The sequence below is a fragment of the Dasypus novemcinctus genome, chromosome 18 (assembly GCF_030445035.2).
Source record: "Dasypus novemcinctus isolate mDasNov1 chromosome 18, mDasNov1.1.hap2, whole genome shotgun sequence".
Taxonomy (NCBI): Eukaryota; Metazoa; Chordata; class Mammalia; order Cingulata; family Dasypodidae; genus Dasypus; species Dasypus novemcinctus.
The window spans coordinates 80,240,915-80,254,953 of record NC_080690.1 but is presented as its reverse complement, the minus strand read 5'-3'; the positions used below and the strand labels follow the sequence as shown (position 1 = coordinate 80,254,953).

The window sequence follows — 14,039 nt, the reverse complement described above, 5'->3', positions numbered from 1 at the left end:
AGAGGGGGGTGCTAGCTAGACATAAATAGATGACAGGCGGACGACAGAATATGACACGTGTGACAAAGTTAAAAGTAAATATGGGTATCTGGGTGGAGGTGGATTGGAGTTGTCTGCATTCTTTTTGTACTGTGTTTGCACCTTTCCTGTAAGTTTGAAATTATTACAAAACGTCAAGCTTTAGAAAAGGAAAAAGCCCTCAAGTCGCTTCGCCTAGAACAGTGCGCAGCACGCCCAGCAGCTGGCGTCCAGCTGCCCAGTTCACGCAGAGCAGCCCGTCAACGACCGGAGCTGGTGTCTGAGTCGGGGAGTCGGGCAGCAGAGGAACGGCCGGGTCGCCGACAGGTGGGGACGCGTGCAGGGAGGCAGCGGGGCAGGGCGGGGGTCGGGTGACGGGCGCCCTGTGTAGCCAGGGAGGCAGGGGAGGTTCTCGGAGCAGGTGTGAGCCTCCGCCTACCTGCCCCTGGCGTCCGAGGCCGTGGCCAGAGAATGCATTGTGTAGGGGGGGATAGGGAGAGCGCAGCCCCTCCCCACTGGCCTTGGGGTCTGGAGGCCTGGGCGCGGGTCTGGCTGTCTGATGCCCTCACACTGAGCCTCAGTTTCCCCTCCACTGGGAAATGGAGATAACTTCCCTGCCGGGAAGAGCCGTGGTAGGGGTTAAATAAGACGGGGATGACGGTAAGGATGCATCGCTCCCACCAGCAGCAGTGATCATGTACTGCTCCGAGAGCGTACCCTGCAGCCCATTATTTAAGCACTCACCACTGCAGGTCACGTTAGCCTGCCCAGCGGGCAGGTGAGGAAACTGAGGCTCGGAGGGGCCAAGGTGATGGAGCGGGGATTTGAACTCGGGCTGCTGGGCTCCAGACCTGTGCTCTTAGCCACCGGCTGAGAGGGCCGAGGTCTAGGATGTCCTATTGGAACTCGAGTGGCCCCCCTTGTGAGCCCCTCGAAGGCAGCCCCCCCCATTCCCCTCGCCATCCCTACCCCCAGGTCCCAGCGTAGCAGCTGGAGACCCAGGACCGTGGGCTAGCCGCTGTCCACCCCTCCAGGGTGGAGAGGATCCTGTGCCGCGGGGCCGGCAGAGAGCAAACCTTTATCCATGCCGCCCGCGTTTACTGGGGCTCACTCGGCGCCCCCCTGGGGCTGCCGTGGAAGCCGAGCACAGCTGACCGAATGCACGCCAAAGAAGCCCCAGGCGCAGGCCCTGCTGTGACAAAGGGAAGCAGGCGCCCCTTGGGGGTTACACTGCTCCACGGGACAGCCCTGATCAGAGCCCATCACAGGAGGGGCGAGGCCAGCGAGGGCCTCCTGGAGAAGGGGACAACAGCTGAGCCGTGGGGGCGGGTAGGGACGGAGGAGTGCCCTAAGCAGAGGGAAGAGCAGTGCAAAGGTCCTGTGGTGAGAGCAAGGCTGGAATTCCCATGTGTGCACCTGCTGCCCTGGAGTCGTGGGAACAGCCCGTGCCCCAAGCCCTCGAGTCCTGCTGGCTGCCCCCTCCCTTCTGGGGGACCCCTGGACCCCTGCACGGTCCTGTGATGAAGAGTTCGTGCTGGGCAGAGGGGGCCTCCAGGGTCTGCTCCTGGGTGGCTGCCGCCTCCCCATCGTCGGGGCAGGGGACGAGGGTGCCTTACCACCAGCAGGGCGAAGAGGATGACCCCGCAGCTCCACATGTCTGCCCGCCGCCCGTCGTACTTCTCCCCCTGGAAGAGGGCCACGTCGGCGCTGGCTGCCCCCGCCGCTCCCAGGCGCCCTCCCCGCACCTCCCCGCACTCACCTTGATCACCTCCGGGCACGCGTAATGGGGCGACCTGGAGGAGAGCAGTGGTGTGAGCGTGTGGCGGCCCCGCCCCCCCGCCCGGGGCCTGGGGCGGCCCGGCCCCCACTCACCCGCAGCTGGTCTCCAGGAGGCTGTCCCCCACCTGCAGGGACGCCATCCCGAAGTCGGCGATGCGGATGTTGTTCTTCTCGTCCAGGAGCAGGTTCTCGGGCTTCAGGTCTCTGTGGCTAAGACAGGCAGGGCTCAGGCCTCCGCTTCCCCGGGGCCCGGGCCCACCCTCGGGGGCTCAGGCCTCCCCTTCCCTGGGGCCCGGGCCCACCCTCGGGGGCTCAGGCCTCCCCCTCCCCAGGGCCCGGGCCCACCCTCAGGGGCTCAGTCCTCCCACTCCCCGGGGCCTGGGCCCACCCTCGGGGGCTCAGGCCTCCCCTTCCCCGGGGCCCGGGCCCACCCTCGGGGGCCCAGGCCCACTCACAGGGCTCAGGCCTCCCCTTCCCCGGGCCCAGGCCCATGGGGGGCTCAGGCCTGCCTTACCTGGGGCCCGGGCCCACTCTCGGGGGCCCAGGCCCACTCACGGGGCTCAGGCCTCCCCTTTTCTGGGGCCCAGGCCAACTCACAGGGGCCCAGGCCCACTCACGGGGCTCAGGCCTCCCCTTCCCCTTGCCCCCTCCCCCTGGCCCTCAGCGGGCACTCTTGGAGACTTTCCTTCTGGTCAATTTCAAGCTTGCCCAAGTATAGAAGGAACCCATGGAGCCATACCCCAGCTCCAGCGACTAGCAATTCGGGCTCACTGCAGGCTCATCTGTTCCTGACATACTCTCTCCTTCCTCCACGGGATAGTTTTGTAGCCATCCCAGACTTCGTGTCATGTTTAAGTTTTCTTTCATTATAGTAAGACATCTACAACATAAAAGTCCCCTGGCAAGCCCCTTCGGTGGCATTAACTGCCCTCACAGTGTCCTGCTGCCATCCCCGCCACCAGTACCAGAACTTTCCATCAGCCCCAAGAGAAGACCGTGCAGCTTCGAGAGCGAGCCCCCGCCCCTGGTAACTGTCATCCACTGCTGGCTACGCGTCTGCGTATTCTAGTGCTCTCCTGCACGTGAGCTCGTACTGATGTGGGCTATGGGTGGCAGGCTCTTTGTCTCTTCAGAGGTAACCTAAACTATCTGTGACTTGTGGGTGTGGGATGATGAAAGGTTGCAGTCCTGCCCTTGGCGAGCAGGAGACAGTTTAACAATGCAAGGTCTATAAACTTTAAGTATTCAGGGGAAATGCAAAGCAACTATGCTAAAAGCTTATCGAATGCCTGAGGTCCATGCTAAGAGCTTACTAAGATGTGGAAATATATGCTAATTCAAGCCTATTGAGAACTGAAACAAAAGGACCATTTGGCCTTTCCTCTCTGTATAAAAGGGACTAAAAAATCTTGTTCGGGGCTCGGGATTCAAACAGAAGGTTCCCGAGTCCGGCTGGCCGTCAATAAACCATTTTTTCTTCTCAAAATCATTCCTGAGTCCTGGCCTTTCTATACTCAAGTAATTGAACTTCTCTCAAATTCTACAACATTTTTGGCGACTGCGAAGGGACAACAAACGAAGGCATTTTGCTGCCCCTTCCAAATCCCCGAGGAAGCCGGGAGGACTCGGGTGAACCCCAAATCTGGGCACCCCTGGATTAAATTTAATCCAGAAAAGATGTGGGCTCCACCAGAATCTTCCTGACAAAAATCGAGGGCAATGGAAGGTCTGAAGAGAAAGATTCTGGGAACGAAAAAGAACTCCGAACATGGAAGAAGGTAAGACTCCCTGGGTGAGCACAGTCTGGAAGGCCCTAGCTTTAATTGCTAGGAAGGGGAGGCTGATCACCTCCTGAGACAACCCTAGTAGCCCCAGAAAATTGGGGGGAAGCCGTTCTCTCTAGGCTTGGGAAAAGGAGAAAAACCGGGGAAAAGCCCTGGTGTTTTGGGTTTGTCTAACTGCATGTTAGAATCTGGTACTGGTCTTATATCCACTGAAGGAGTGGAGTCTTGATTTTAATAGGAAGGGCTATTTATAGGTTCAAGTCCTAATGTCCTGGAGAAAAACCGGGAAAAAGCCCTGGTGTTTTGGGTTTGTCTAACTGCATGTTAGAATCTGGTACTAGTCTTATATCCACTAAAGGAGTGGAGTCTTGATTTTAGTAAAAAGGGCTATTTATAGGTTCAAGTCCTAATGTCCTGGAAATTGGTCTAGATTAAAAAAAAAAAAAAAACTTGGTTACAGGAAAATGGATCGGCTTTTCTGGTGGAGCTTGGTCTGGGTGTAAAGTTTAAACAGTGGAAAAAGTCTAGCTGAAATCTTTTGTTATGGTGCTAAATTGTGAATGAATTCGCTTTATACCAAATGTTAAGTGTTCTGAGGTTTGTGTTGGCTGTGGGGGCAGCCGTGGTGAAAATATATATAAACTTGTGGGTCAGATTAGTGGCCTTTGTGCTTCTGTCTGTGTCAGCTCAATGCTAGTGTTGGAGTTGTGTCCTTATGTAAAGTAGAATTACAGCTGAGCTGGAGCCCTCCCTTGCCATTGGCAAGGGGGTGAAATGATTATGGGGCAAAACTGAGGAGTCTTGATGTTTGCGGAGTCTAGATGTTTGTGCATGCTCTGCTGTCTTGTCTCTGGTCTGGCCCTTTGCTGGGGCTTGGAGGCCATCTGTGTCCACGCCAAGCACCCAAGTTTGTTGGGAATGTCCCAGTCAGGGTGGCTGGGTCCCCTGGATAGTTGCTGAATTTGAGTAGGTTCTGTCTGCCCATTTTGGCCTGAAAGCTGGAAAGGGGGGAGCGGCTTGCCCCTTTACAGTGAGTCCACACCTTCTATTCATAAGCTGCATTCCTGTTTGATTGTTGTGCACCCGACTGCCTGAAAGGGGGGAAGTGAAGGGGGTGAAAAGCAGAATCAGAATAAATGCAGTAAAGTTCCCTCCATAGGGTGTCAAAGCCAAAATACCTTTGCATTCTGCCCAGGTTCTTAGAAGGTATTGTAGTAACTTTAAGTAAGAGAATGTGTTCTGTGAAGGTAAAATTTGTCTTAAGGGTATAAATAATTATAAAAGTTTTACAAAGCATTGTTTAAATTAAGGTATTTAAATGGCTAATTGCAGAAAGTCATTATTTAACAAAAACTGAATTGATAATAATAATAATAAAAGGCAATTTTATAACAAACTTATTCGGCAGCCAGTCTCCCCTGCCAACTTGCTTCCAAAAAAACTGTTTCTGGTATTACATGCTACTAAGTATTTAAAGTGAAGAATTGTTCATTATTTTAACAAGCTTGTTTAGTATTAGTGGCAATTATATGTTGTAAGAAGTTTGCCTGGTAACTTAGTATGTGGGATATATGGAGTGTGTTTTTATTGTTAAGGAAACATAAGATGATTTTGTCCTAAGATAAAATGATTGATTATTGGAAAGAGTAGAGTGTGGGACAAAACCTGAATGAATACTGAAAGTGTAGAAGGTTTGTGGAAGGAAAATTTTTATGATTAAAATTGAGTAAGATCAATATACAAAGAAAATCTTTTATCAAAATAGTTTCTTGTGCTTTAACCTCATCATTTCCTCAGTGTTTGAAGAAGAGTCTTACCTCTTTTAAAAGAACATTTATGTTCTAGAAATCAAATCCTGAAAAGTAGCTTTTTATTTCAAACTAACTGCAAGAGATTTATTGTTTTACTTTAAAGGAAAAATTAAAGTAATAGTTAAGTTCATTTAATGTTATAAGTCGAATGAAAGGTATTTAAAGGTGTTATAAAATTAATAGGTTTTAAAAAAATTAATAAAAACTGTAACTAAGAGTTAAAATCATTTATAAATGCATTTATATTATAAAACAGTGGAAAGACAATAACTGAAATTATAGCTGGGTGAATTTAGCCTGAAACTATTATTTAAGTGTAAATTCTAAACTAACCTTTCCTTTGTTTATGGTTACTTCAAGCCTAACCTCACCCTTTGCCTTTGCCTATGGTTATTTCATAATTGAGAAGAGCTGGGACATCACTGTCTCCTCTCCTGGTATTAGTAACCCTTTCTCTTATGAATTCAAGTGTAAACTAAATAAATTGCTGCGTGATGGAATAAGGTTAAATGACCACTGGAGTTTTATTATCTCCAAAATCAAAAAGGGGGGGTGGAGGGGGAGAAGTCTCCTGCCTTGACAGTCAGTGTTCCTAAGAGTGGCAATTCATGAGAGAAAGCAGTCTGTCTCCCTGAGGCTTCAAATAGCCTCAGTAAATATATATAAAATTAATCTTGTTGCTTATCCAAAATTCTGCTAGATTCAAAGTAAAATATAAAGTTCTGAAACAAAAAAATAGTGCTAAAGCATTGAGAACATTTTGGTTACAATCCATTAAGAAAGAAAATTCTTGTGTAAAACTGCATGGTCATAGTATAAAACTGCACAGTCATAGTGCAAATTAAGAAGAGTTTCAAGAGTCTTTGAAATGTTTTGCAGTCACACTTGTTTTGTAAGAATTAGAAGTTTAAAGTAACTAAAGTCATGTTGTTGTGTCAAACTATTCCTGTCTGCCTATTTGCTCAAATTGTTGAGGTTAAACATGTAGTTACAAGTAATATATATTTCAGGACCCCAAATTAAGCTAAACAGTATACAGAATAATGCAAATTATAAATAATATCAATGAGTTTTGTTTCTGTGTCTAACTCTTTGTGTCTGCCCATTTGCTCAGTGTATGTCTTCATACATTGGGATAATAATATCAAATTAACAAATGAAAATTCTTAAAAGAGCTCTATCCAAATTGTTAATTAAATATGCAGTTATATATGTAAATAAATATCCTTAAAGCCCAAATTAAACTAAGCAGGATGAAAAAGTCATAGAAATCTGATTATAGAAACAATTGGGAAAGGGCCTCCTCTTTGCAAGAGCTTTAAAGGCAAGACTAAGTGTAGCAGATTAAACCTATCTACTAGGCTAGGGAATTAAGAATCAGTTTGCCTGGTAATTTCCCAGTTTAAACCTTTTGTCAGCCATAAAATGTAAAAAACAAAGATTAGGTTAATTTTCACATAAGAAAAATGTTGATGTAACCCGGCGGCCTGCTGCCTCAGTCTCCCACTCCCGGGTTGGACAGCAGTGGAGGAGACCGGTTTAGGCCAGTCCTATGGGCAGTGGAAGGATGCCCAAGAAGGAGCTAAGTCAGTGCCATTTCAGCACTAAATTCTATTCCTTATTTGACAAAGGGGAGCAGGTAAAAACTAAAATGGTTGGAATGTGATAGAGGAAGCAGTTAAATCACAAACTTTTGTGTGGGAAAGTTAGATTTCAGATAAACTGTAACTTCTGAAGTATCCAATCTATGAAAAACAGAGGAAGAGCTTGCATGCTAGGCTTAGGGGTATAAATTGTGTCATTTTTCTTTGTTCGGGGCACCAGCCATATCTGGCTCTGTGCCCCTTCTTGCAAGATTGAGAATAAATTTTTTTCTTCTCCACAATCTGGTGAGCCTTATTTTCTTCCAGAAGATTTCTTTCCAACAAAATAAAGGTAATTAGTGGCTCTATTAACAAATTTCAGTAAGTAAAGGAAAGTCCATAAAAACTATAGAGAGATCTTTCCTGGGTTATGATTTTAAAAATTAAGTAATTGTGTAATCTGTTTTAAAACCTGGTAATCAGTATGCTTTTAAATTATTAATTTTCATAACTTAAAGAAGTTTTTAGCTTCCTGTAAGGGAAAAAGAGAACATTCCTTGCATAAACTATTATGGTTTCAATTTTATTTAACTTGAGTGTAATCTCCCATAGTTAATTTATAAACTAAATTAACATTATATATACAAAATCTTTAGAGTAATGAAAATTGTAAGTTCACATTGGTGAAATTAGGCTAAAGGAAAAAGATTGTAGATATGCTCTCTTAAATAAATAGAGTAAATTTCTTTGGTAATTGTAATTTAATAAGTTTATTTAAACATGAGGTGTCTAGTTAATGTGGTTATAGTCAATTATAAGGAGGTTGTAAAACATCTGCCAAACTGAAAATGTTTAAATAGTTCTAGTTCTAGAAGTCATTGTTAACTAAAACTTAGATTGGTATTGGTAGCAGAAATAACTTAATGATAATAAAACCTGTCTGAAGACCACCGCAAAGTACATATTTAAGTAAATGGTAATAAAAAGTTATCTTGATTCTATTGGAAATTTTCTGTTTTCATTTTAAAAATGAAAAATAATATTTTTCTTCTATTACTAAAGTACCTACTGTTATCTTCATAGTAAAATTGTGTAAGTGAACAGTCATTTGATATATGTGTTGCATTAAGTTGTTTAAAATATATATAAAAACAAGGAATAAACTTTAACATTGTCAAACTCTTGTGCATTCAAACCAGGCCTTGAATACATTACAGGTGGCCTCTCCATGTGAGTTACTGGCTAGGCTGGTCACTGACCCCTCAATTAAAAATATTTGCTATATCAGCCTCTGGTTCTGCTCCTGAAGTCGATGGAAACTACGTTGCAGTTTCAAGCTCCTGCAGCAGCCAATGATGACTCGGTACAGCCAAGTGTACAATGGATATCGCCTCCAGACTGGCACTGTTCCATAGTGCCAGAGAGCACTATGCACCAGGCTAGTAGAATACTGGAAATTCTCTCTAAGATCAAGGATGCTGCGACTTGCTCACTGCATTGAAGAACATGCTAAGTGGAGCCATGATACCAGGATACTGTAAGTGAAACTTAAACACAATTGGCATTATGGCCTGCTCTCATGGAGAGATAACATGTAAGGTATTACAAACCTGAAACTCAAAACTAATAATTGCAACTCTGAATCCTTATGCATTAAGTAATACATTAGTTAATATTAAGTGCTGTACTTTTATCCTGTACTAAATATATGCCTAATAATTGTAATGTTATCTTTTCTATTTTGGATCAAGTGCAGAAGTATATTAGACATGTTAAGTTCCTGGTAAAATCATTTTCTAAACAGTTAAAAACATGTCTATAGAATAAGGTGGCAGTCTCAGCCAGTCTCAGTCAACTTCTATATTCTACTGTACTCTGCTGTGTAGCAAAGGTGAGGCTTGCTTGCTGATGGTGAGTCACCTATTGAACAAGTCAAAATTGCTAGAAATTGTACAATTAAAACCAAGGTGTAAAAAAAAAACCTTTATTCTGTAGTTCTGATCACTCCCACAGGTAAAAACGAAGAGAATTTCCAACTTAGTGTTCTAATCCTGAGTGAAGCCAGTTGCCCAAGGAGTGCCAGTTCACCAGGAGCATCTGACAGAGCGAATGAGTGCCAATCATTGAACAGCTTGGAATGTGTCTTCAGACAAAGCTAAGTGTCTGTTGCAGTTTCTCTCTAAAGATGAATAACTTAAAAAAGAATATATATGCTGTTCCCACCAGCTTTTAAGGGGTGCCATCTTTATAGGCACCTAACCTTGTCTACCTCTGTAATCCAATGTGTCCTCTTTTAAAAACGGGTATTCCAAATTTTTAATTAAGTTTGTTTCTTTCAGAGTGAACATCTTATTAACCATATGAAAACTTCATCCAACTTCGTACAGAATGCCAGATCCATCTTCCCCCAGTTAGAATAAATTAAGAGTTTTACACCTTATTAGGCAATGACTACAGCCCATGGCCAGCAGGAAGCAGTTACAGAAAAGAGATCCGTCTCCCTTCAGCACCCCTTTTAAATTAAAGGTGTAAACTCTTCAAGGGTAAAATAAAATTAATAGATGGATCTGGAACCTGACTGGAAATCCATGTGAGCGCCGGTGGCCACAGGATGACTGCAGGAGGCCCCCGCCCCAGGATTCTGCTGTCCAGAATGAAAACTTCTAAACTCTTAAAAACAGTCCTGGATGCTACACTAAAGATTGATAAATAATCAATCAAAACAACAAACAGCCATCCACCTCATAGCTCCAACAATAATTATGCCAAAGCTTAGCAAGTTAAACTTTGGCAAAGGGGGGAAATGATGTGGGCTATGGGTGGCAGGCTCTTTGTCTCTTCAGAGATAACCTAAACTATCTGACTTGTGGGTGTGGGATGATGAAAGGTTGCAGTCCTGCCCTTGGTGAGCAGGAGACAGTTTAACAATGCAAGGTCTATAAACTTTAAGTATTCAGGGGAAATGCAAAGCAACTATGCTAAAAGCTTATTGAATGCCTGAGGTCCATGCTAAGAGCTTACTAAGGTGTGGAAATATATGCTAATTCAAGCCTATTGAGAACTGAAACAAAAGGACCATTTGGCCTTTCCTCTCTGTATAAAAGGGACTAAAAAATCTTGTTCGGGGCTCGGGATTCAAACAGAAGGTTCCCGAGTCCGGCCGGCCATCAACAAAACCATTTTTCCTTCTCAAAATCATTCCTGAGTCCTGGCCTCTCTATACTCAAGTAATTGAACTTCTCTCAAATTCTACAACAGTACGACATCTGTCCTCTGCCTCTGTTAATTTCCCGCCACGACGCCCTCAGGGATCCCCCATGTTGCAACACACTTCAGGACAGTTCCTTTTCAGACCCTGCCCCTCTTAGCCACAAATATTGGAATATGTATAAAGTGGGATCTTTTGAGGCAAGCGTGGTGTTGTTAGCTGGTTCTTAAAATATCGACACATCTTCATCCTTAACAATAACAACACTGCTGCCCCAAGTCCATCACTGTCTAGGCCACCGGGGTACTGGCCTCTGGACCCCTGTCCCCACGCTGGAAGGGGGGAAGTGAAGGGGGTGAAAAGCAGAATCAGAATAAATGCAGTAAAGTTCCCTCCATAGGGTGTCAAAGCCAAAATACCTTTGCATTCTGCCCAGGTTCTTAGAAGGTATTGTAGTAACTTTAAGTAAGAGAATGTGTTCTGTGAAGGTAAAATTTGTCTTAAGGGTATAAATAATTATAAAAGTTTTACAAAGCATTGTTTAAATTAAGGTATTTAAATGGCTAATTGCAGAAAGTCATTATTTAACAAAAACTGAATTGATAATAATAATAATAAAAGGCAATTTTATAACAAACTTATTCGGCAGCCAGTCTCCCCTGCCAACTTGCTTCCAAAAAAACTGTTTCTGGTATTACATGCTACTAAGTATTTAAAGTGAAGAATTGTTCATTATTTTAACAAGCTTGTTTAGTATTAGTGGCAATTATATGTTGTAAGAAGTTTGCCTGGTAACTTAGTATGTGGGATATATGGAGTGTGTTTTTATTGTTAAGGAAACATAAGATGATTTTGTCCTAAGATAAAATGATTGATTATTGGAAAGAGTAGAGTGTGGGACAAAACCTGAATGAATACTGAAAGTGTAGAAGGTTTGTGGAAGGAAAATTTTTATGATTAAAATTGAGTAAGATCAATATACAAAGAAAATCTTTTATCAAAATAGTTTCTTGTGCTTTAACCTCATCATTTCCTCAGTGTTTGAAGAAGAGTCTTACCTCTTTTAAAAGAACATTTATGTTCTAGAAATCAAATCCTGAAAAGTAGCTTTTTATTTCAAACTAACTGCAAGAGATTTATTGTTTTACTTTAAAGGAAAAATTAAAGTAATAGTTAAGTTCATTTAATGTTATAAGTCGAATGAAAGGTATTTAAAGGTGTTATAAAATTAATAGGTTTTAAAAAAATTAATAAAAACTGTAACTAAGAGTTAAAATCATTTATAAATGCATTTATATTATAAAACAGTGGAAAGACAATAACTGAAATTATAGCTGGGTGAATTTAGCCTGAAACTATTATTTAAGTGTAAATTCTAAACTAACCTTTCCTTTGTTTATGGTTACTTCAAGCCTAACCTCACCCTTTGCCTTTGCCTATGGTTATTTCATAATTGAGAAGAGCTGGGACATCACTGTCTCCTCTCCTGGTATTAGTAACCCTTTCTCTTATGAATTCAAGTGTAAACTAAATAAATTGCTGCGTGATGGAATAAGGTTAAATGACCACTGGAGTTTTATTATCTCCAAAATCAAAAAGGGGGGGTGGAGGGGGAGAAGTCTCCTGCCTTGACAGTCAGTGTTCCTAAGAGTGGCAATTCATGAGAGAAAGCAGTCTGTCTCCCTGAGGCTTCAAATAGCCTCAGTAAATATATATAAAATTAATCTTGTTGCTTATCCAAAATTCTGCTAGATTCAAAGTAAAATATAAAGTTCTGAAACAAAAAAATAGTGCTAAAGCATTGAGAACATTTTGGTTACAATCCATTAAGAAAGAAAATTCTTGTGTAAAACTGCATGGTCATAGTATAAAACTGCACAGTCATAGTGCAAATTAAGAAGAGTTTCAAGAGTCTTTGAAATGTTTTGCAGTCACACTTGTTTTGTAAGAATTAGAAGTTTAAAGTAACTAAAGTCATGTTGTTGTGTCAAACTATTCCTGTCTGCCTATTTGCTCAAATTGTTGAGGTTAAACATGTAGTTACAAGTAATATATATTTCAGGACCCCAAATTAAGCTAAACAGTATACAGAATAATGCAAATTATAAATAATATCAATGAGTTTTGTTTCTGTGTCTAACTCTTTGTGTCTGCCCATTTGCTCAGTGTATGTCTTCATACATTGGGATAATAATATCAAATTAACAAATGAAAATTCTTAAAAGAGCTCTATCCAAATTGTTAATTAAATATGCAGTTATATATGTAAATAAATATCCTTAAAGCCCAAATTAAACTAAGCAGGATGAAAAAGTCATAGAAATCTGATTATAGAAACAATTGGGAAAGGGCCTCCTCTTTGCAAGAGCTTTAAAGGCAAGACTAAGTGTAGCAGATTAAACCTATCTACTAGGCTAGGGAATTAAGAATCAGTTTGCCTGGTAATTTCCCAGTTTAAACCTTTTGTCAGCCATAAAATGTAAAAAACAAAGATTAGGTTAATTTTCACATAAGAAAAATGTTGATGTAACCCGGCGGCCTGCTGCCTCAGTCTCCCACTCCCGGGTTGGACAGCAGTGGAGGAGACCGGTTTAGGCCAGTCCTATGGGCAGTGGAAGGATGCCCAAGAAGGAGCTAAGTCAGTGCCATTTCAGCACTAAATTCTATTCCTTATTTGACAAAGGGGAGCAGGTAAAAACTAAAATGGTTGGAATGTGATAGAGGAAGCAGTTAAATCACAAACTTTTGTGTGGGAAAGTTAGATTTCAGATAAACTGTAACTTCTGAAGTATCCAATCTATGAAAAACAGAGGAAGAGCTTGCATGCTAGGCTTAGGGGTATAAATTGTGTCATTTTTCTTTGTTCGGGGCACCAGCCATATCTGGCTCTGTGCCCCTTCTTGCAAGATTGAGAATAAATTTTTTTCTTCTCCACAATCTGGTGAGCCTTATTTTCTTCCAGAAGATTTCTTTCCAACAAAATAAAGGTAATTAGTGGCTCTATTAACAAATTTCAGTAAGTAAAGGAAAGTCCATAAAAACTATAGAGAGATCTTTCCTGGGTTATGATTTTAAAAATTAAGTAATTGTGTAATCTGTTTTAAAACCTGGTAATCAGTATGCTTTTAAATTATTAATTTTCATAACTTAAAGAAGTTTTTAGCTTCCTGTAAGGGAAAAAGAGAACATTCCTTGCATAAACTATTATGGTTTCAATTTTATTTAACTTGAGTGTAATCTCCCATAGTTAATTTATAAACTAAATTAACATTATATATACAAAATCTTTAGAGTAATGAAAATTGTAAGTTCACATTGGTGAAATTAGGCTAAAGGAAAAAGATTGTAGATATGCTCTCTTAAATAAATAGAGTAAATTTCTTTGGTAATTGTAATTTAATAAGTTTATTTAAACATGAGGTGTCTAGTTAATGTGGTTATAGTCAATTATAAGGAGGTTGTAAAACATCTGCCAAACTGAAAATGTTTAAATAGTTCTAGTTCTAGAAGTCATTGTTAACTAAAACTTAGATTGGTATTGGTAGCAGAAATAACTTAATGATAATAAAACCTGTCTGAAGACCACCGCAAAGTACATATTTAAGTAAATGGTAATAAAAAGTTATCTTGATTCTATTGGAAATTTTCTGTTTTCATTTTAAAAATGAAAAATAATATTTTTCTTCTATTACTAAAGTACCTACTGTTATCTTCATAGTAAAATTGTGTAAGTGAACAGTCATTTGATATATGTGTTGCATTAAGTTGTTTAAAATATATATAAAAACAAGGAATAAACTTTAACATTGTCAAACTCTTGTGCATTCAAACCAGGCCTTGAATACATTACAGGTGG

The 14,039-nt window shown here is 41.8% G+C and overlaps 1 protein-coding gene across 3 annotated transcripts in view; it reads right to left on the bottom strand.

Moving 5' to 3' along the window:
- Positions 1–14,039, bottom strand: part of BRSK1 (BR serine/threonine kinase 1) — a 44,623-nt gene that overhangs the window by 9,272 nt on the left and 21,312 nt on the right. For all 3 annotated transcript variants that reach the window (XR_009181671.2, XM_058280841.1, XM_012523567.3), the window contains exons 5-7: positions 1,891–2,007; positions 1,778–1,811; positions 1,635–1,703 (exon numbers count right to left, since the gene is read on the bottom strand). Coding sequence is in view for 2 of the 3 variants with exons in the window: in XM_058280841.1 (XP_058136824.1) it covers positions 1,635–1,703; positions 1,778–1,811; positions 1,891–2,007 (220 nt within the window). In the remaining variant the exon portion in view is untranslated. The remainder of the gene's footprint in view (positions 1–1,634; positions 1,704–1,777; positions 1,812–1,890; positions 2,008–14,039) is intronic.